We start from the raw sequence: 21,169 nt of genomic DNA on the forward strand, positions 1-21,169 counted from the left end.
AAAACAAAGGATTAAATAACTACAATAGTAATCACAACAAAGTGCCCATTTATTCCACAATTTTTGCATCAAATCAAAAGTTGAAAAGCTAAGAATGCAAAGATTAGCATATTGCTAATTAAATATATGAATGCACAAGAATCTCATGAAGATAATTTGTCATATAATGAAGCCAACCCAACAATGGACAATGCCAACGGACACATATTCATTCATGTCAATCAAACTTCTCTATCCCAAGTGATGAGCAATTTTAAATGATAACCATGCTTTTAACAGTCTACAACGATTCATTAAATTCTCTAACATTGAAGGCATATTCTTCAACATGAAGGCTTATATTTAAATTTGGACTTATACTTCAACATGGGTACAGGCTTTCCTTAACATATTCATAACAATTTCTTTAAAATTTTCAAGCCATAAGAATAAAGCTTCTTTAAAAGACACTCGAATAAAGGAAATAAGTGCCTTGACCTAAGTGAGAATGTTCATCAAGAGTTGGATGAACTATAAAAAGTTGATAATGTAACATGTACATATCTTTTTGCACATTAATCAAATTTTCACTTAAGGACTTCTAGTTTGAACCTTTCACCATAGCAAAAGGGGTGTATACCTTACTGCACCATAGGAAAGGGGTGTGCACATTGCTATCTTTCTCTACTTTTTTCTAATTGTAACACCTCATCTTAGCAATGAGAATCCAAGCTTGGCTATGGATGTTGCAATATTTCTTATTGAATTTTAAGTATCACATTATGGATAACCTACCTTCTTTACACATTTCACACAACATTTTCATGTTATAAGCATACTAAATCAAGTGCTTGCAATCTTTTATGTTCATTTGGTACAATTCGCATGTGCTTTTACATTGCAATAATTGCTTATAAGTATGACATGAATATACCATGACAAAACATGTTTGTTTAAAAAGATGTGCGTGTCTTGCATTCTATTAACATGGAAGTATTATAATCGATTCTATAGCGTTTCATTCCTCAAAGATATTAGTAAGTGACTTGCTACATTTTATTAAGGATTGCTTTCTTATCTTTGCTATCAATAGAATTATTGTGAATCACATATGGCTTTGGATCAATCAAAGAAGCAAGAAACTACCAATTAACAATGCACACATTATCCTAGAGGGAAAAAACTTAACATTTAGTGAACAATGAGATTCAATCATCTACTTACGTGATTGCATGCCCATGTTTTTTGATGGTTCTACTTGCTAATGCCACCTTTAACACTTAATTAGCTTCTTTTTAAATGCAATTCCAAAGGCTCCCTTCCTCTCAAGCCTCATATGGTGCATCATTCGGTACAACGTAACTTCTAATTCAAAGATTTTGGTAGCAAAGGACAAAAGAGAACACAAATTTCAAGAAAATCTTCAAAATGTGTGGAAGTTTTTGAAAATGTAAAGTGACCATGGATGCCCTATAAATCACGCAAGTTAAATTGTATCATTCTTTTACTATTTTGATGTGGAAATGATAATCATGCAAAACTATCTAACGTTTAGAACCCCAAAAAGGGAAAAACCAAGTTTTCGATATTTTCTAGAGTTATTGCATCACCTCTCAAAGTTGAGATGGAGATCTTTGGAGGGCTCAAAACTGAAAATAAAGCAATTTGAATGGCTGCAAAGGTTTCTATGTATTCCATAAGGTGAATGTCATTTGATCCAAAAAAAGACTTATGAGGTGTGCCAAGCATTAGAATGGTGAGAACTTGGAAAATCATCTCCAATGCCGTGCAACTAGTGAGATTGGATGCCTTAGCATTGAGATGGCAGCTAAATCCTAAGCCCAAACTAATTTAATGACTACAATGACATCTGGCTAATTTAAGTTTAACTGTAACTAATTTAGTTAGGGTTCAGGGTGTAGACACATGTAGCTAAGTTAATGACTAAAATGGCATCCAATTACCATTGAAACTGCATGCTTTATTCTCAAAATGGGAGTTGTTAAGCGCAATGACCTGGTTGAAAGAATCTTCATGGTTCTCAAATAATAGGACCCAGAATGCAGAGAAAATCTTAAGTGTATGCAACTCAAGGCTGTTATACACACAAGAATTTTGCAAACCATTCTCTAATTGTTCCTGTAGTGGCAGGGCCGAAAAGGAAACATTGCAGGAGTGGCACTTCTTCAGCCTTTCTCCCGACCTTAATAGCATGCCCCATAACAGGCAGTTAACTTGCTTGGTAACCCAAACGTTTCAACTCCAAATGGTGAAGGCTGCTGAAGCAGTGGGCACTGTAATTGTGCCAGTGCCAATCGGAACAAAATTTAGCAAATACACAAGCCAGCTTCAGCAATTCCTCAGCCTGTCCTGACAGAGTGAAAATTTGGAAGCCATGGCTGGTCCAAGGTGTGGCAGCCATGAATGGTGAAGTAGCGTTAGGGGTTCTTCAAATGGCTGTTTGCATGTTTGGTGGATTAAGACTGGCTCAATATTTTGAAAAAGGATGGACACGGATTCACATTCTGTTAGCTACAATTTTAGGCATATGTTACCACTAATGCAATGCCAATACAAAAGATGGGATGAATAATCCAAACTCTTCGCTAGGCAAAACACCTTGTATGATTTACAAATTGCTGCATTAGCTCAGTTTGGTAGCTAGCCTTAACCCCATACTTCTTACGAGCTACTTAATCTCTTTCTTGCACCTTAACTACCAATGTCATTGTGCTCCTTAAGCCAGTATTTGCTAACTGCTCAGCATCAGGCCACATGCAGAAACATGAAGAATAATCTGTCTGGCACATCTTTTGATATGGTTTGACATGTAAAAGCCTCTTCAAAGTGGTCGTCTTGGTGCTTGAAAAGAAGGTCAAAACTTTAACCCACAGAGCAGTTAAGATATTTCCCAAAAAACAACATGATGCACATTACAAGTCTGATTTCACTTAAAAGACCTGAAGTTCCAATATTCGTAATGATAAAAAAGCCATTAAAAAAAGCCTCTTTAAGCTGATTGAAAGAAATGGGAGTAATTATAGGAAGATGTGTTAACCATATATGTAACTATGGAGCTTACAAGCTTGAATGGAAAGGGAGCCTGATAATACTGTAATTGTCATGCGTCATAGTGAAACGAGCTCTACTACAAACATTGGAAATTTGAGGCTGAAAGTAACTACGCCATACTTTTTCTTAATGTATCTATTGGCGAAAGAAGTGAGAAATTACTGCCTGTTAAATGACCATGATTCAGAGTGTTGTTTGCTGCATTGGTAATAGTGCTCTCATATAGGCTACACAATAACAGATTGAAAAGACGATCATGGTGCCTGCAAAGTTTCTTGCAATACTATCACTTCCCGATTAAAACTTTTGTTATTACATTCTCCTGTGTCATTTATGTTACAAGGCTATGTGATATTCTTTATATATAGGGCTAAGTACTACCATGTGTAAGGAAACCCAGAGACTCACCCTTCTCAAGGTAGAAACTCACCTGATTGAAGTGAACTGTCTTAATATATTAAAAAGGGTCCTTATATCTTTCATGTTGATGCAGCTTGCCCGCTAAAATGTGTGGGGCCCTTCAACATTTCAATGATCAAGCTTTTGACCTCCCTAAACAAGAAAACCACCACATTGGAATTTATGTTGGAAATGAACACGGAAAAAGATAATTAAACATGTAGTGAGAAAGCCCCTGCTACCTGCTCCATTTTGCAATACAGTATGCAACCAGCATAAAAAAATACTTTTTGATGTGGTGAAATCTTTTAAACCACAGTTTCCAAAATGTAGTCAACTCAAAACCTAGGGTTGAAAGCTCTAAAATTGACAAGCAAAGAAGAGCAAAACATAATGAAGCAGCTGTAAGTTCTTACTTTCGATCTTCAGCTGGTTTTGGGAAAGGAACACGAAGCTTGATTAGTCTTCCCTTGAAACCAACCTGGAGCATCATGCAAGAGGATTTTTTTAAGGTGAAGCTGGTTAAAAACACTTGATTGCTCCAGTAAGTAGATTCTAGCAAGGATAAATCCTGCAAAACTGACAAACCAACCTGACAGACAGATTATTGGTATGCATCATTCAATATACCATACAAATAGTACAGGTTTGGTTCATGATTTTACAAATGAGAAGATCATGGTATGCATAATTAGAATGAAGAAGAACAGAAGCTTTGATTCAAAATATTGTTTGCAAGGTCTACTTCCAGCCCTCCTACTAGATAAAAAGGTGTCCAAGATCTTTTAACTTTTTTTTCTTAAAATGCACTGACTGATTATGAGAGAGATGCTGAAAAGGACTACTATTGTTGAGGATTGCTCATTTTCACATTCCCTGCAGTTGAGGCTGCCACCATGGATCACAGTTTTGGAATCCATGCAGTTCTATGGCTTTACACATTTATATCCTCACTTTCCTCATTCCTCCTTCCACTTACATGCGGTCTGACACAAAGGTGCAGGTTTAACAAATTCAGGGGACCCATGTCCTTAAGAGACAGCTCCAAGCAGAGACACACAGAGAGGCAGACAAAGGATAAAAGCAAATAGGAGACCCCCGTTGACCAAACAAACTAAAGTGGACTGGGAGAGCCCTTAGTTTTCCCGCTATGTATGCAAGAGCTCCTGGCTCTCCTACCATCCTACAAGAGCCATCATAGAGTTATGCTGGAGGGATCTATGGGAGTGTCTAATGAATTAAATGTCTTTGGGAATGTTAACAGAGAGAAGGTTGAGTGGATTCCACCTAGCCTGATGTCAGCGCCTCCTAACTTTGCATAGCTCTCTAGCTCTGTATATAGAGAATCCAGATAGTCCTTTCATGGGTTGAGGCACTACTAGTGGTCAGAGCCTATGATAATGGTGCTACGACCTTAAGTATATGAGCATCCATTGTCTCATGTCCTACACATCCACCAGAACTGTCATTTGGGGTCAGGTCAGCGAATCTTGGTGGCTGCAAATCTTTAAAAGGTTCTGGTCAAGGAATGCCATATCCGGACATAAGCATTGGGTCCCTCCTAAAAAAGGCTAGATATAGCACTGAATAAAATACGACAAAGTATACATGCTAACAGTCTAGCTGGAGCTGAATGCAAATGTGCCATCTCACAACTGCACATGGACCAGCCTTAATGATGAAGCTCATGTCATGCATCTCTACCTCGTAGAGTAGATGACTTGCCTAGCTAACTGATTGCCAGTAAAAAGCATCCCTATTCCACAGAGGATCCTGCACACTCCTCTCCAAACCAGCTGAGCAGCCTCAAAGACTATAGCTTATGCTTCTAGGTCTCCAGGCGCTTTTGTGGGAACACAGGCAAACCTCATCCTGCTGCATTTGAGGCAACTAGTTGCTGATTGCTAGACCCCCATGGGCCACTAGCCATAGGAAGTACAAGAGACTCTCCTTAGTCGACAACTATCCCATATGCATCTCCAGAAGGTACATTTGAAGAGGTTTGTGATGCTATGCTTTGCCCAGTGTCTGCTACATCAGGGGGCCCAATCCACATCATCTTGCATCAAATATGCATGCTGATACATGTTGTTTACTTCAAGAAACCCAAAGCCTACTTTGAATCTGACGATCCATGCCAACCACATTCCTGGAACCTAATCAAGCTCATACAAAGCTTGGACCTCTCAAATCCATAATCACCACTCTTGGATGTCTAACCAAGAAATGCATGGTTCAAGCTGCCACAACTTCTACTGGAGTCCTATGAATTGGATCCTCCTCCAAGAAGGATTGAGGAAAGCTAAGCCCTCCTATCCTTTGTCCATTGCTACTGCCACCCTCCTGCACAATGAAGAAAGTATCAAGGGGCACCTCTCACTCTACCTCTGCCTCCTACCTGCATAGCTCTTCATGGTGAAAACGGGCTGCCCCTTGGTTGCATAGGATCTTAATGAGGAGGGGCAAACATTTCCTTGGGATTGTTGCTACCACCACCTCCTGAAGGATCTCCAAGTCTATGTCCCTATATATCCATGCAAATCCTGATGAAGCAGGCTGGTCTAGCCTCCCAAATAGCCCACTGAATGTGTGTGTGCTCCTCAAGGTGGGAGAGGCTACAAGGCAATATGGTTTGGCACTATAGACCTCCTGATTGGCTATTCATTAAAGCCTTGTAATAGACTTCCCTCTACATTATATATTTGTTTATGTTTTGGAAGTGCCTTATATGACTAATTTTGTACTTTGCCTTCAAATATTTTGTTCCCAAGGCTTTTTTTTGGAAAGAAACAAAAGAATGCATCTGAATATGCAAGGGTCAAAAAACAACTAGGCCTCCACACACCAGAGCAAAAAAGGCAGAAGTTGACACACATTAGGGGAGGCAAAGATCAAGGGGAAAGGCAATAGGCTTCATAACCTGGATTCAGCAAGTTAACTCCTGCAGATCGAAATGGTGAAGAAAGGAAGAATGAGAGAAATAAAAGCAATGTCAATAAAACCATCAAGTCAACATTTGATTCTGTTTTGACTTGTGATGTGATATCCTTTAACCTAATGATTGTTTCTACATAGATTACAGGCTTCCTTGGCTTCTTATAAGGATGCAAAATTGATGGGCTTATCAACAGCAGCCCTTCCAAGATCATGGTGTGATCCAGGAGAGTGGGTTTGGATGGATCCATTCCTCAATAGGCCATGCAATGTGGCGTTCTTTGGATACCCTATTGGGCTGGGGAGGAGGATTCTTATGAGTAGGATCAGAACACAGCCAGCAATCACTTCTGATTGGCACATACAGAGCCTCTCGGATTATTTCTTGTCAGACTTCCGGAGAAGGCTAGATGACAGCTTTAGGCCTAGAAAGATATCCCTCTTCTTATGGATATTAGCTTACAGGAGGTTAGCAGTTGATGGATGACAATTTTAGGTCTAGGAAGATATCCCTCTTCCTGTGGCTATTAGCTTACTAGAGCTTAGAAATTGGCACATTGCTTTGAGAATGCTGGGTCCCAATGCCAGATGCAAGACATTGCATATGGGTCTATCCCAGAGCTCAAGAGGTATGGAGGAGAACCCTCAAGTTGGTCTTTCATGGCAAGAAAAGACCATTGTTGTGACTTGAGGGGCCATAGCCTGGGTCACATACAGAGACCCAGCATGTGGATATGAGGATTCTCAAGGGAGCCACTCCTTTCTCATCATTGGTCAACCTCTGAGCAAGATCCCCACTCCAAATTGCTCGCAAGCACAGTGGTCCTAGGGACATTGTCATAGATGGGAGCTGATTGCTTGTATTCTTTTTTCATACATTTGGACCTTCAGCCTTGCTGTAGACCTCTAAGATGTCTCCACTGGAGAGATTTTCTCTGAGGTGTTATTAATAGAATGTCAAACTTGTCAAAACAAAAACAGAGGCATAGAAGGAAAGCCAAAAAGTTGCAGTAAAGCAGAATGTCACAGCCAGGGAGCAAAAACGACATCGAGATTCCATACATTAACAAAATAAAAATAACTGCATGATAAACCTAGAAATCAAGTGTCATTAACCAAGCCACCTGCAAGATGTAGATAATCATTTCACTTAATCTGTGAAACAAGCCGATTAAGGTTAACCAGAGATAATTATCCATAACGACGTGCTTGATCTTACCTGAAGATTAAGGCCCAGCCTATCTAAATCGATGATTTTTCCAGAATCAACCTACACAACCGTCATTGCACATAGACACTCTTCAGTCATTGTAAACTGTTCACTTTGGCCAGTCCATGAAACTGTATTACACGTTCAGTCCAAGAAAACATATTCAGTGGCCATTACTGACCAGAACAAAAAATCTAATTTTATGTAGAACAGGAAGGGATGCTCAACTGGACCGGACCATTATAATTTATGACGTACTAGTAGTCTCTAATCTAATTACATTGCTCAAGTCGACCGATTGTGTACTAAGCTGTTGTACTATGATGTACTTAGCAGTATCAAACAAGGCTTACTTTATACTCTGTATTTTACATCAGGCATCCTTTCTGAGGTGTTATTAATAGTTTTTTCACTTCATAAAAAATGAAAAGGAAGAGATGCTCAAGAAAAACAGTTTCTGATTACCAATATAAGTTGAGAAAGAATGTCTATACTAGAAATGCTCAGAAATTCCCACCTTGATGCCAATCACATTCTCCACAATCGAGCAAGTGTCTTCAACATGGTCTTTGTTCATATGACTCTGTGATACATCAAACAGGGAAGGAGCAATCAAGAAGACTAACATGCAAGATACACAGATTTTCTTCATGTCACACGACTAACACAACTTGCAAAGGAGTACGCCATCTTACAGCAATTGGCACAGAAAATCGTGAGATTGGATCTACTTTTGCATTCCCAAATTCCTCCCCTGAGAATTCTGGTTAACAATACCAAGAAACTAGTGTACTTAATACAGAAGACAAAAAAAAAAAAAAGCTAATCACAACCATCAAGCCAGCCATATTTTAAATCAAAGCAACAATGTGAGTTTCCATTGTCACTCTGTATTTCCAAATAAAACAAACTGCAAGTTCTCATAAATAACAGATGTGTGCTCAAACATACAGAACAATGGGGAGCTGCATCATTTGGTTAAGACTTTACACCTGGAACCGAGAGCTCATAGTTTGGAAAGCACAACCCCAAGCAGTGGATTGTTCAATGTAGAGGAGAGAAGGTCCCACTATTGCCACATGTAATAAAGCCAACAAAAGGCAACAGATCACAGAACTCAAGCCTGTTAGAGGCTGAAATCCACCTCTATTGTTGGGCAATAAACAGCCCCAAACTGTGTATCCAGGAGTTCGAGAAACGAGAGGTTTCATACATAGGAGACAGTCTCATAAGCCTTCTTAAATGGCAAGAAACAAGTTCCCTATAAACTGAAATACATATAGAATATTTAAGAAACACATTGCCTAAGAATCTGTAAATAAAACATAGATAATATTTGACTCATAGATGAGACTTAAAAAACTTTAGATACGTTTAAACTTAAATTAAGAAACATGACTAATGTTGATTAAGGTTTAAAAAGGAAAGTTTTTGCTACTTTAAAAACGAGTTTCGTAAGATCAAAACATCTTGCATGTTTCTTACAAGTTTGAAACGTGATTCAAAACCAGTCCCATAAGATTGAAACATTGCATACAATTCTGCAAGTTCAAAATGTGTTTCTATGCAACTATGGCCTTGTAGCAAAGTTAGAGGTCACTGCAGCACAGCTCTTGCAAGGCTGCAACTCAGCTTCAATAGGGTCGCAGGCAAGCTATGGAAAGTTGAAACAAATCTTTGGGGCTGCAGGAAAGCCATGGAATCAACAGCAAAGGGGCCTTTTGCCTTTAGCAGCTCCAGCCAACAGACTTGACCAAGTTCACTTACTCTAGCTGCAGAGCACAGGTGCAGTTACGCTTAGGCAGCTGCAGAGCAAGTGCTATTGCTCTGCTCCATGTGGCTACTTTAGAGTAGAAACGCAACAAGCATGGTTGGTTACTCTAGCTATATGAGACGTTACTCCTCGGTAGCTACTCTCCAACAGAACTTGGTGCATTGGACCAGCCTTTATTACTTGATAAGAATGTCATAGCAGCAAAGGCCAAGTGGAAAAGGTAAGCAATAGTGAGAAGTATTGCAGATTTAGCTTTGTCTGTGCTAAGGCTTTGCTGTGGAGTACTCAGTTGGCTTAGCCAATGGTGCCGATGGTTGTATCAACTTCCCTCACACACCGTGCCCACATCCAAATCCCCACGCTTTACTGTTGCTCAAAATGGCTGGTATGGTGAGGAGTGTAGGGACACCTGCATTGACATTGACATACAGGCAAGAGCTCTCTCTCTCTCTCTCTCTCTCTAGCCTGCAAGACTTAAGAGTCATGCATGCTCTGCCTGAGCACTGATCTGCAGGCAGCGCCTCCCTGGTCCAACAAAGGCCACCTTTCCACTAGCCCAGCTGACATCACCACTGGCTGCCATGACTAGCAGACCCATTCACTCAATCTACCTCTCCTGGCTGTACAAAGTTTACTCACTGTAATAAACAGCACATATTCTCATACAGCTCAGCTGACCTGAATGGACTTGAGTGCTGTTATCAGCAGCGATGATAGAAGAAGAAAAAGAAGAAGCAATGCTGCCATCAACCAACACACAATAGTGTCTACCATCTGCCTGTCGAGATATAGCATCACCATCGAGAAGTTCTCCAATGTGAGATTCTTGACATGGAAGGCAAAGATCCAACTCATTATCATCACTCTGAATCTCCTAGCTGCATTTGTCCTCATGTTTGTATACGGAGCATTTGCATGACTAGCATTAATACCATGAGTCCCAAACATAGTGAGTTGCATATATGCATTGCCAAACTTGCCACTTTGTGCCCCAACATCATGCCAATATTTCTATAAATGGGGTTATGCCAATTACCAACCATACCCGAATACATTGGGCCTTGCATACTATGCATTGGTTGTTGCATACCATAAGGAGTTGTGTCATACATCCCCATATGTGATCCCAAGCCCACCATAGCATGAAAACTAGTGTCATCACCAAAGTATCATGGCTGCTCCATCATTGCATGCATGCATGCCCTGCTGTCCAAAAAACATTGGATTGGCACTTCCAAGTTGGCCTTGCATATACATCAATTGCCCCACTAGCATCATTTGCTTATGCTCACTACCCATGTTTGGAACATCATGCTGTTGTATTGGCTCTTCCTTCGGTCATCTTGTTGTCCTAAACCTCTTGAAGATGATTTCCTCTTCTTGCCTTTGCTACCCTCCTTTAACAGTTCAAAAAGCGCATAAACTAAGGATCATTTGCCAATTGCAATAACATTTTAGCTGCTGTCATGAGCTGATCTTTAAAATAGTCATCAAATTCCTCTTACTCTTGTTGGTCTCAGCTTTTGAAGGCCTAGAAGGACCCAAATTTTGGTCTAAACCAACTTTATTAGCTTGATGTCCATGCTGCGCACCTCGTCCAAGAACACACATTGCATTTTTCCCAACACTTTGTGAATTTTCAGATTGAGAAAAATCATCCCTGCTTGATCCCATCTTAGTATTTGAAGACATTCTTATTGGAATGCTCAGCTAAATACAATTTCAGCACTAGAGCAAAGCTTCTGACCTTCAATTAGGTACCTCAGACCTACCAAATCGAGGGATTGAGTGATATCCCAGTGATGGAACCATGAAACCAGCCTTCCTCCTTAGATAGGGTGGTAAATATCCTAATTTAACACTAATTATAGCAAGCATAAAATTCACATAAACTGTAAATGCACACTTTACTACTTTAATCTTCAACATTGGACACCCAGTTGGCCCCAAAATTGACACCCCTTGCAGTATTTCTTTATCTTATATTGCAAATGGAAGGAGTACAACTAAGATCCTCTAATCTCTTCCAATAATCCAAGTGCCTCTTGCTATTAAAACTGAGTAACAAACCTCTAAACCAATTTGCCCCTTGGTTTACTTGGGGATCGGCCTTCACCCTCCTTCAAAAACAAATTTAATCCCAAATCTTATATTGGCTAGCTGGCCTCTTGAATCTCCTTGAAATTCCTCAATTCCAGTTACTGGAATTCAAGTCCTAGGCCCTCAATTCTAAGTACACATCCCGAAACGACTGCCAAAACTCTAATTTTTGCTATAAATTAGGGTTTATAGCAGAGATTGACTAAAATCTCTTCCTCTGATAACTCTAACTTGATAACTGCTTATTTTGAGCCATTTTTCCACTATTTTTTGGCAAACTGATGAGTTTTACTCTGTATTATACACTATTTTTCATAAAATTTAATAAAAAATAAGATTGTAAGGGCCTTATTTGGGCTGTGCTGAGGAGGAATTAGAAGTCGAGAGTCGGGATATTTTTAATGGAGAATTTAGCGAGTAGTAAAAATAACAGTACTAAAAAGTGGATGTGGGAAAATTTTTAGTGAAAGACGTAGGCATTTTAGAGACTGATATAATTTAGTATGCATACATCGAATTCGAGTCAAGAAGCCGTAAGCGAGGACAAAATAGGTCCAGATATGTGGAAAGGTATCGGGGAAACCGATTCAAGTGAAAAAACTTTCAATTTTGAAAAGGGGTTATTCAATAAGTTGAGGGGAGACTATCATGTAAAGGAGTTGAAGAAAGAGAAAAAAACAAGAAAAGTGAATGCCATCATCCTTAGGCCTTTGGGAGAGATTGTTGCAGACTTTGACTATGAAATCAGTATCATTTGGCTACATTTGATCCTCTCTTCCATCTCCTCCATCCTCATCCTGTTCTTGGTTCGCGTTCTTGAGTGTAGTGAGAGGAATTTTCTGCAAGATTAAGAGAAGATTAGTGCATATTAGTGTAAGATTAAGAAATTTGAAGATTTTTGGAAGTGAAGGGAGAGGAGAAGCAAGCATCAACACCCCCAAATACGGTGAAACATCTTCAGTTATCTTTTTAATTGGGTATGTTCGTTTTCATAAAAATTTAAATGAAAAATGGATAGAATTAATGATTTCTGATTGAATATATCAAGTTTCTAATCTCTGAGTGTTAAAAAAATATAAAAATTTTGAATTCTTGCATTGGTTGTATTGAAATGATAAAGAAATGGTTGAAAATAAGCTAAAAACTGCATTTTTAAGCATAATTAAGAGAGATTAAGAGTCTTTAATAATATTAATAAGAAATGAATCAAAATAGAGTTAAAGTACATGGAAATGAATTTATAAATGAAGTTTCATAACCTCGAGATGAATCTACTAAAAGATTTATGCGTTTTAGTATTAAAAATGACAGCTTTTGACTGTAATTAGTAAAATTAAAAACATTAATGAAAAATTAAGGTCAAGACCTAAAAGCATAGTTGAATTAGGTTAAGATGGATTCACCTATCAAATCTTAGTTCAAATAGATCTTTGTAGTTAAAGTTATTAAATTTTAAAGGATGAAAATAGCAGTTTTTAGGTGTTTTTAAGAAGTAATTAATAAATATTAAGAATAAATAAAAGAATTTATAGATACAAACTCGTATACAAACTACATTCATCACGAGGAATGTCTGGTTAATAAGGTTTTATGTATTATGATTGGATATATTTATTATAAATACTTTTATTTTTCTAAGCAATAATAAGAAAAAATTAGTAACTTATAATAATAAAGGAATTAGAAGGAAAATTAAAAAGAGACTATAGTTCATTTTCTATTTAGAATATGCTCCTAAAGTTTAATGAACAATGAATTTCCTTTACATATACTTCCTTTGCAAAATACCATTCAGGACTGAAATAGTAATTAGTGAATATTAGCGATTGTATTGAAGAATTAACAGAAGTTAAGAGAGTTTATAAGTGAATATTTTCTCTGATTAAAGTTTTGAGAACATTGGAGTTTGTATACTATGGGTTGTAGTTCAAATTTGGGAGATTGAATAGTAATGTTTAAGGAATTGCAAGTAACTAAAGAAGGTTATTAAATAGTTGAAGGTTAGACTACTGAGAGAAATGATAATGTGACTTTTATGCTAGTAATTTGAAGATAAAGAAGACATAAATATCAATTCTAAAACCTTAATTAATACAATGACTTCACATATAGTCATTTTGCCCACTTATCTGGGGGGTTTCCTAGGAGGCCGTCACAACTGCTAGAAAATACTAAGATAACTTAAGAAATGGCTAGGAGATGAGAAAGACTATTGTAAAGAGAGAAATTTTAGAGTTTCATAGCAAGAAACACTAAAAATTTGTTGTTGCCCTGCTCAAACAGCCATGGAAGCTGCCATCTATAGCTTAGGACCACTAGAAAGACTGCTACCCCCATCTGCACCAGGACCTTGGATTGCTATCACCTACTCCTAGAGGGCTCCAAATTGCTCACACATGCTGTAGAACTGATCCCTGGTGGCTGCAAATCACATCAATAACCTCTTCTTGCTCTCTAATAACCGTCTTCTTTCTCACACTGGTTGGAATAGACTTCCATCAATCTCTAAAAACGTTTTTTCCACTTGCATAGACAAGTTTTGCCGACTGGGAGCCTTCTAATCCCATTTTTCAACATTTCATCTTATTAAATTAATTTTAAAAATACTAATTTTGAAAATTAATATAATAATTACTCTAGTGCTCAAAAATTTCATTTCACCAGCCAATAATTAAATTGGCTAGGCCAATTTGTCTTCCAAGTATCCCTGAGCAATTATTGACCTTTAGACCAGCATTAATAAATTAATTAATGCCTAGTCTCTAATGTCACCACTGACATTAGTGACCAATAAATTCGTCAAGGCCCAAATCTGACATTGGGTACCACATAGTATTTGTTAGGCATAACTTATTATGACTTTTTCCTTTGCCACTTGCTGCATCCTCGGAGTCCTTGGCCTGTTACCATGAAATAATTGCCATATGCATCACATGTGCTAACAACCTTGCACATTTGATTAATAACTTAATCAAATGTTATCAACAAGATTAAAGCACCTTAAAATTTCACATTTTCATGATAGAGATTCACATACATCCCATGAGGATTCTCTCATGAAATGCACGAGGCTTCAATAGATGACTATTCAAGCAAGGCCAGAGACTTGAAAGACAGAACCTGCACAAAGCACTAGTGGGAGAATCAATGGATCCTCTCATGATACAAGAGCAACACCTATGAACATATCCCAATGTTATGAAAAGCTTCTCCCAAGGCAAAGCTACAATTAGTAGCTAGCAATTGTGTGAGCCATAAAGGTCCCAACCAAGAGTTTGTATGTGGGTTGGGGCTTAGTGGACCTAAGCAACATAGGAGTAGGACATCTTGGTTTCAAGGAGAGCCATGTGAGCCTTGGTCAAAGTGGATGATGCATGTATTGGTATGTCAATCATTTAGGTATTGCCCAAAATGGCCATCATGAGGAGAGAGAATCCTAGACTATCCTCAATTGTTGCCTACCCCAAGCCAACCATTGAGTTGTAGGTGGTAGTGACCTGAATATCATAGACCTTGGAAGATATGAGAGGCAAATGTATAGAGATCGTGACCAAAGACCTAGGGAGCTTTGAGGTCAAATTTGCAGTTGCCATCATCAAAGCATGGGAATTTGTTTCATCTAGCCTTCCTTAGTTACCACCAATCACAGTTGAAGAGAAGATGAGGCAATCTCTTTCATTAGTTATCACCAATCACACTTGAAGAGAAGATGAGGCAGTCTCTTCTTTTCAATCACTACCTAAGAATAGAGTCTGGCCAGTTTATTGCACAAAGGACTTATCTTTCCTTGGAAAGGTTCCTCATGCTCCTTAAGGTTGCTTTTTCAGTGTGAGACTAGTTTGTTTTCTAGGAGCTCCCACAAGAGATCCAAAGGTAAAAACTGTAAGGCCTCAAAGGCAGAGTTATGGTAGCAGCTGTGATGGGGGGGCTCTTCCCAGGTAGAAAATAAATACCACCACTCCTTAGACCTCTTCTCTAGAGGAGACATCCTTATTGCAGTCATCACAGCTAGCAGAGATAGGATCACATCATGATGTGGCTCTTTCAAGAATTTTGGACATATTTTATCCATACTCTCTGCGGAAGATGGAAGAGGCTGCATGTGGCTCTGAGAGGATGAGGAGGAGATATGCTTTCATGCAGATTTGGGATTCTGCCACCTTCTTTCACCTAATCCGTTCTATGGTTTAGCCCTATAGACCACCCAATTGTTGTTCACACAACCATTGCATTTACAGCCTACAGGCCCTTATTTGTACTTTGCTTTTCACCTCAAGGGGAATTTCTCTAAGGTTCCCTTGGGCAGAAAAAAGATAACCTAGTGATTTGAGGCCTCATGCATGCCAACACATCTAGAAGCTTATTATCCAAAAGGGTCTTTAGGGAGGTGAACCATGCATGGGTGGAGAATGGTGGCCCTCTCTGTGATAGATCTTCGCCAAAACACATATTAGTCTTACCCAGCCTTTATGTGAAGCCTTCTCTATGTTTGATAACCCTTGCACATGGTGCAAAGTGGAGGCCCTCAAGATGACCAAAGAAGATTGATAAATAGAAAGTCATTTGGAACAAGCAAATCAAGAATAAGAATGGCCTGCAGCTTGATGAGAGCAAGGATATTCAATGTGTAGCTTGGGAGCATGGTTGTCACATATGAAAAGTAAGATATGGTGTACTATGATAAAATGCGCTTCTAAATGGCACCTTCAGATTTTTCAAGGTACTATACCATAAAAATTGTGTTATTCTCTCCTAAAAGCTACTCAAAGCCTCTAGAAGAACCAATGGCATTCCAGTCGATTGACCAACAAGAAAATGGACAAAATCAAATACACTCCACTATATGATGTTTGTAATGATTGGCCCTTGACTGGTAGCATAAAGTCAGGATAAATTTTGACCTCCAGTAGAAACAAAAGGAGTGGCACTTCCTGTTAAGAAACGGACGTGTTTTGGCTTGATCCGAAAGAACTTGAAATCACCAAAGTCCACCTTCAGAACAGAGACATGTGAATATGAGCAATGAAAGGCAATAAATTCTTCACATCAAACTGCAGCAAAAAGATGTACCCCTTTCAAGAAAAAACAGCAGCTTTGAAACTTGAGAGCCTACCCAAAATGCTTCAGGGTGCTTGGAAAGATACAAATCTCGCACCTTCTTTGCCTCAACCTCTGGCACCTTGGTCATAAAAGGCAGTATCGCATGCAAAACCAAGTTAAAATCCAAGATAACTATTATCAACACAAACAGCATGGCCTTCTTGAAGGAGCACAGCTTAACTTTTTCTGTGCACACATAGATATACTCCTTTCTTGAAACTTGAGATGCCAACCAAGTGGATGTTTAATAGGGAAAACATGCCAGATATACAGAGAAATCCCTTATGTACAAATCCTTTCATTTCAAGACCTAGAAACTCCAACATAAAGCATTACTATCTTAACATCCTATAAGAAGACTTGTAGATTGAGGCCAAGCTACCTCTCACTAAGCCAAATTATCCCTCCACAATTCTATAAAGCAACAATGCCACAATATTTCTAAGATAATCTATATCAATCCTAAGTTCATTCATTCAAGCAGTTGGCCACCCAAGGGAAATCAAGAGGATGGAAAAAGAATCCAAGTTTCAATACAATTCGGCATAATAATATTGTCCCTCACACATCAAGAGATCAGTGGCAAGATAGATCTATTTTTTAGAAGTGCTGTTGTTTTCATGCATCAAGCAATTAATGGCAAGATAGCCCTTGTGTTCCTAAACACACACACAGCAAACGGACCACTTTCAGAGATGCAAAATACAATCTAATTTAAACCATGAGGATCATATTGGGCAGCTCACCTCCATTAAAGATTGAGACTGACTGGGAAAGGGCATACAAGGGGAGGACAAACTTCATAAACTGCAACAATATATAAGAGACATACCACTACCTCTTTAGAGATTGGCTTGGGCCTCTCTCCAAGTTCTTCCTCTTGCTACTCCAAAATATGACTTGGATTCATCTCGACAGATTGCAGCATCCAGAAAGATTATGAGCAATAGGAAATAATCATTGTCATCCTTTACCCGGGAGGAGTAGAAACTACTTTGAAGGACCAAATCATTGTCTTCTTTTGGAGAAATAGGAGGAAATATTGTCCTACTTCACATGGGATAATCAAAAACTACTTTGAAGGATTATCGAGATAAACAACATGCACCATTAGAGGTCATGGACAGTCTCTGTCCTAGACAAACAAACAATCCTCTCTAGATCCAGTAAAGTTTAAGCCTGTAATGCCCTTAGATAACCAACCCATGGAAGAGTGGCATCCCCCTCCCTTGCATGGCTCTGAACATTGCTGCATGCCAAGTGGCAAGCCTGCCCATCCAAAATTCAGCCTCTAGACTAAATTTCCAGCCATTAATATTTCAATAATTTGAGATTTAATTGGCCTGCCCAAGTTTTAGCCACTTTGAACTTGAAAGTGTTGAAACTTTCCACAAACCTTATCCTGTGACAGCACAAGTCATTCCCAAGGGGTTATTCAATGAAAAGATGGACGGACACAAACCTATTGGGCAACTCTAACCTTGACTCCAATCTTGCTGCCACTCAGACAGTTGCTGAAAGAAAGCACTGCCCTCTTGGAAGCATTGTAGGAGTGAATAAATGGACAAATGCAACCGAAAGTAGAAGTTGTGCAACTTGCGAGAATATGAAGCCAAAACACAGTATACTCTTATGACGTGAATAAGCAAGCTCAGCTCAACCCGTCATGTCGCAAGCTACCCCATGCTCCGTCTGATCGCGCCTGCCACAACTCGACCGCGCCATCGCCAGCACCCAACCTGACAACTCGCCCCCTCCCCCCCCCCCCCCCCACGTTGAGTCCCCCGCCCCTACGGCTCGCGCTTGTGTCCCGTTGGCCGTCTTTCACCCCCTATCCCAACATTTCACCCTGTCTCGCTCTCGGCCGCCCCCCCCCAAATGGATTCGGCCCGCTCCAACGTTTTCGGCCAAGGATTCGTCCTTCCTCCCCTGCTCCAATGGAGTCGTCTCCCCCCTCCCCCCCCCTCCCCCCCGCCCCCGACGCGCTGCCTCAGTTCCGGCTCCGTCAGTGGTGTAAAGCACCCCCCCCCTTCCCACTGCCAAAAACAGCAGTCCCCCCCCGGTAGATAGTACCATGATGTGATTGGTAGTTCTCTCAGAAGGGACGTGCAATGGAAACGTGCAATGGAAACTTCATGGTCAAACGGCAGCGCACTCAACAAGTGCCCCCTAGTCAAACACCTTGCGCGTCATCCTCTCTGAGGAGCATCTCTCAGCCGTCCGAGCTAAGGAGCTGGATCTAAAAGAAATAGCGATTTATGGTTAGATAGTAGGACATTCCCCAGCCAGGGCCCAGCTTGGGGGCTGGCTTCACTCCATGATGCGCATCGGCACAGCACAGATCGTGGAGGCGGTCCTAATGGGCCAAGGGATCTTCATGGTTCGACTCAGTTCGGTAGACGCAACTCGCGAGTTACTTGCCAATTCACCATATGCGTCCACAAAGGGGGTCATATATATGGTCCCTTGGTACAGTGGCTTTACTGTGGAGGCATTTGCACTCCACAACAGGTTTCTTCGGCACCACGCGTCTTTTGCGGATGCAGTGATAGCTGCAAGAGTCCCAAAGGTACGGGTGGCAGTGAAAGAGGTCAAGAATATCCCACAACTCCTAGAGATTGAGGCAGGCACTCCTTTAGGCAGCAGGTCATTGTGACTGGGCAACCAGGGCAGTGCCTGCGCTGCTACGACTTTGGGCATCAGACAGCAGTCTGCACGCATTTCAGTGCCAAGGCGGTTATGCCGACAAGTCCGCAGGTGGACGCTAACGGCTTTACACGTGTCCAAAGACGACAGAGAGGGAGACGACAGGGGAGGGGGGGGGGGGGGGGGGGCGCACAGCCAGCTACTTCGACCCAGTCTCGTCAGCAAGGAGCTGGTGGGCGAGCGACACCCCCTCGACAGAGCACTCCACAACCCTCCCTACCCGGCAAGACCGCAGCCCTCCACATCCACCACCCGCACCACGGACTACCTCACTCGAGATCCCACAGCCCCCACACCCATCCCCCTCCCACATCCCATGCCCCCCCTCACCCCCCCACTGACCCTGGCCCACATCCCCCCCCTTTCCAGGGCCACCAGCCCCCCCCCCCCCCCCCACACCCGCCATGCACCTCCGCCCATCCCACCATCCCTTGATCCTCTTCCCCTACACTACCTCCCCTACTGAGCACCCCTCCTGATCTACACCCGGTTCAGGTGACCCACCCCCCCTCCTCCCATAGGAGGTGATGAGCCACACATGCCTACATCCTCCTCGCACCAGTAGTCTTCCCCCTCCCATACAATCACCAACTCATCTGTCCCTGCCGTCCATCACACTTTCCCGAGACAGGCACAACTGTTGCCACAGGAGTTCTTCTGCAGTGGCCCCTGGTCCTAACTAAGAGTTGCAGAGTGCGGAGAGTTTTCACTACCTCTAGACGTGGGGATCTTTGTGGTTCGTAAGTCAAGGAGGGGCAAGGTCCATCTACTAGCTCCACCGGATGGACCAAACTATGCCTTTTTTCTTCAGTCCTCTCACTCAAGGGAGTAGACGACTACACAGATAGGGGAGGAGTTGAAGAGTCAGGTAGCGGACCACATCTCCTAGTGGATGGGAAAAGAAAGACTAGCACTGTTTGCACAGCAGTGGCCTAGTTGCATGATGGACATTAACTAGGGGGCGAGTGCCGAGGTTCCATACTTGAGTATCATCTTTCGAGCCCCCCCTCCCACAGTGGAGAGCTCTGAGGGATGTGATCGAGTGGCCATTGGCACAGGCAGTCCGTTTCTACCAGTGTACAGAGTCTCTCTCAGCATGGCTGATAGATACATCGATTGTACCACCTGGAGTATCTATCACCCCTATGGTCCAGTCGAGGCCCACCATAGGGGACTGGAGTTCGCCATCTAGACTAGCGGCAAAGCGTACTTACATGCCTCATAGCTTCTCCTCCTCTTCAGCAGCCTCCACACTGAACAGATGCCTGTTCGGTCAGTCACAGGTTTCCCCATGAGCTTACACCTTGCATCTTGGAATGTGAATAGTCTCAACTATAGTGGGGCACGTGGTTCCAGGAAGTTGATTGTACAGCAAGAGCTGCAATCTGCCCTTGCCGGACGAATTGACATCTTACTGTTACATGAGCACAAGCTCACCCCCACCTAGGCCCAGCGGGTAGTGAAGATACTTCCGGGTAGCTTGCACACTTACTGGGAGCACGCCATACAAAGCAGCTAAGAAACACGTTCCTTTGAATTCGAAACTTGTGAAATGTTTCTTAAAGTATGAAATGTTTCTAAGAGTAAAAAACGTGGGTGTTTTTTTAAAAATAAAATTTTAGGTGAGTTGAAACCCAAAACATGGTTTTTTTTTACAAAAACTATTGGGCAATGTTAAACATGATGATGATGATGTGTAATGACTCGTGAGGGTTCAAGATTTTGGATGAGAGACTGATTTTTTTGTAATTTTGTTTAGTTATTGGACTTTGTCAATCTAGTATCTATTCTTGTCTTGAGATTTGAATATTATACGACTTTAGTCTCATTTATGAGTTATTTATTATATATTACAATTCATTCTCGATTTTGACATTTTATCAATTGTTTTAAAA

The 21,169-nt window shown here is 40.9% G+C and overlaps 1 protein-coding gene across 5 annotated transcripts in view; it reads right to left on the bottom strand.

Moving 5' to 3' along the window:
- Positions 1-2,869: 2,869 nt before the first annotated feature.
- The window catches only part of LOC148019374 (FMN binding protein), a 135,163-nt gene continuing 116,863 nt past the window's right edge, over positions 2,870-21,169 (bottom strand). Inside the window, exons 6-13 of one of the 5 annotated variants that reach the window (XM_087661017.1) lie at positions 16,582-16,647; positions 16,370-16,460; positions 8,290-8,357; positions 8,112-8,177; positions 7,604-7,654; positions 3,867-3,931; positions 3,482-3,603; positions 2,874-3,278 (exon numbers count right to left, since the gene is read on the bottom strand). In XM_087661017.1, coding sequence (XP_087517143.1) covers positions 3,531-3,603; positions 3,867-3,931; positions 7,604-7,654; positions 8,112-8,177; positions 8,290-8,357; positions 16,370-16,460; positions 16,582-16,647 — 480 coding nt within the window. In that variant the 3' untranslated portion in view covers positions 2,874-3,278; positions 3,482-3,530. Of the gene's footprint in view, positions 3,604-3,866; positions 3,932-7,603; positions 7,726-8,111; positions 8,178-8,289; positions 8,358-16,369; positions 16,461-16,581; positions 16,648-21,169 lie in introns of those variants that run through there. The other 4 variants (XM_087661018.1, XM_087661016.1, XM_087661019.1 and 1 more) reach the window with 4 other exon arrangements.

The sequence above is a fragment of the Lygodium microphyllum genome, chromosome 20 (genome assembly GCF_053477565.2).
Source record: "Lygodium microphyllum isolate KBCC chromosome 20, Lygodium_microphyllum_v1.1.10, whole genome shotgun sequence".
Classification (NCBI taxonomy): domain Eukaryota; kingdom Viridiplantae; phylum Streptophyta; class Polypodiopsida; order Schizaeales; family Lygodiaceae; genus Lygodium; species Lygodium microphyllum.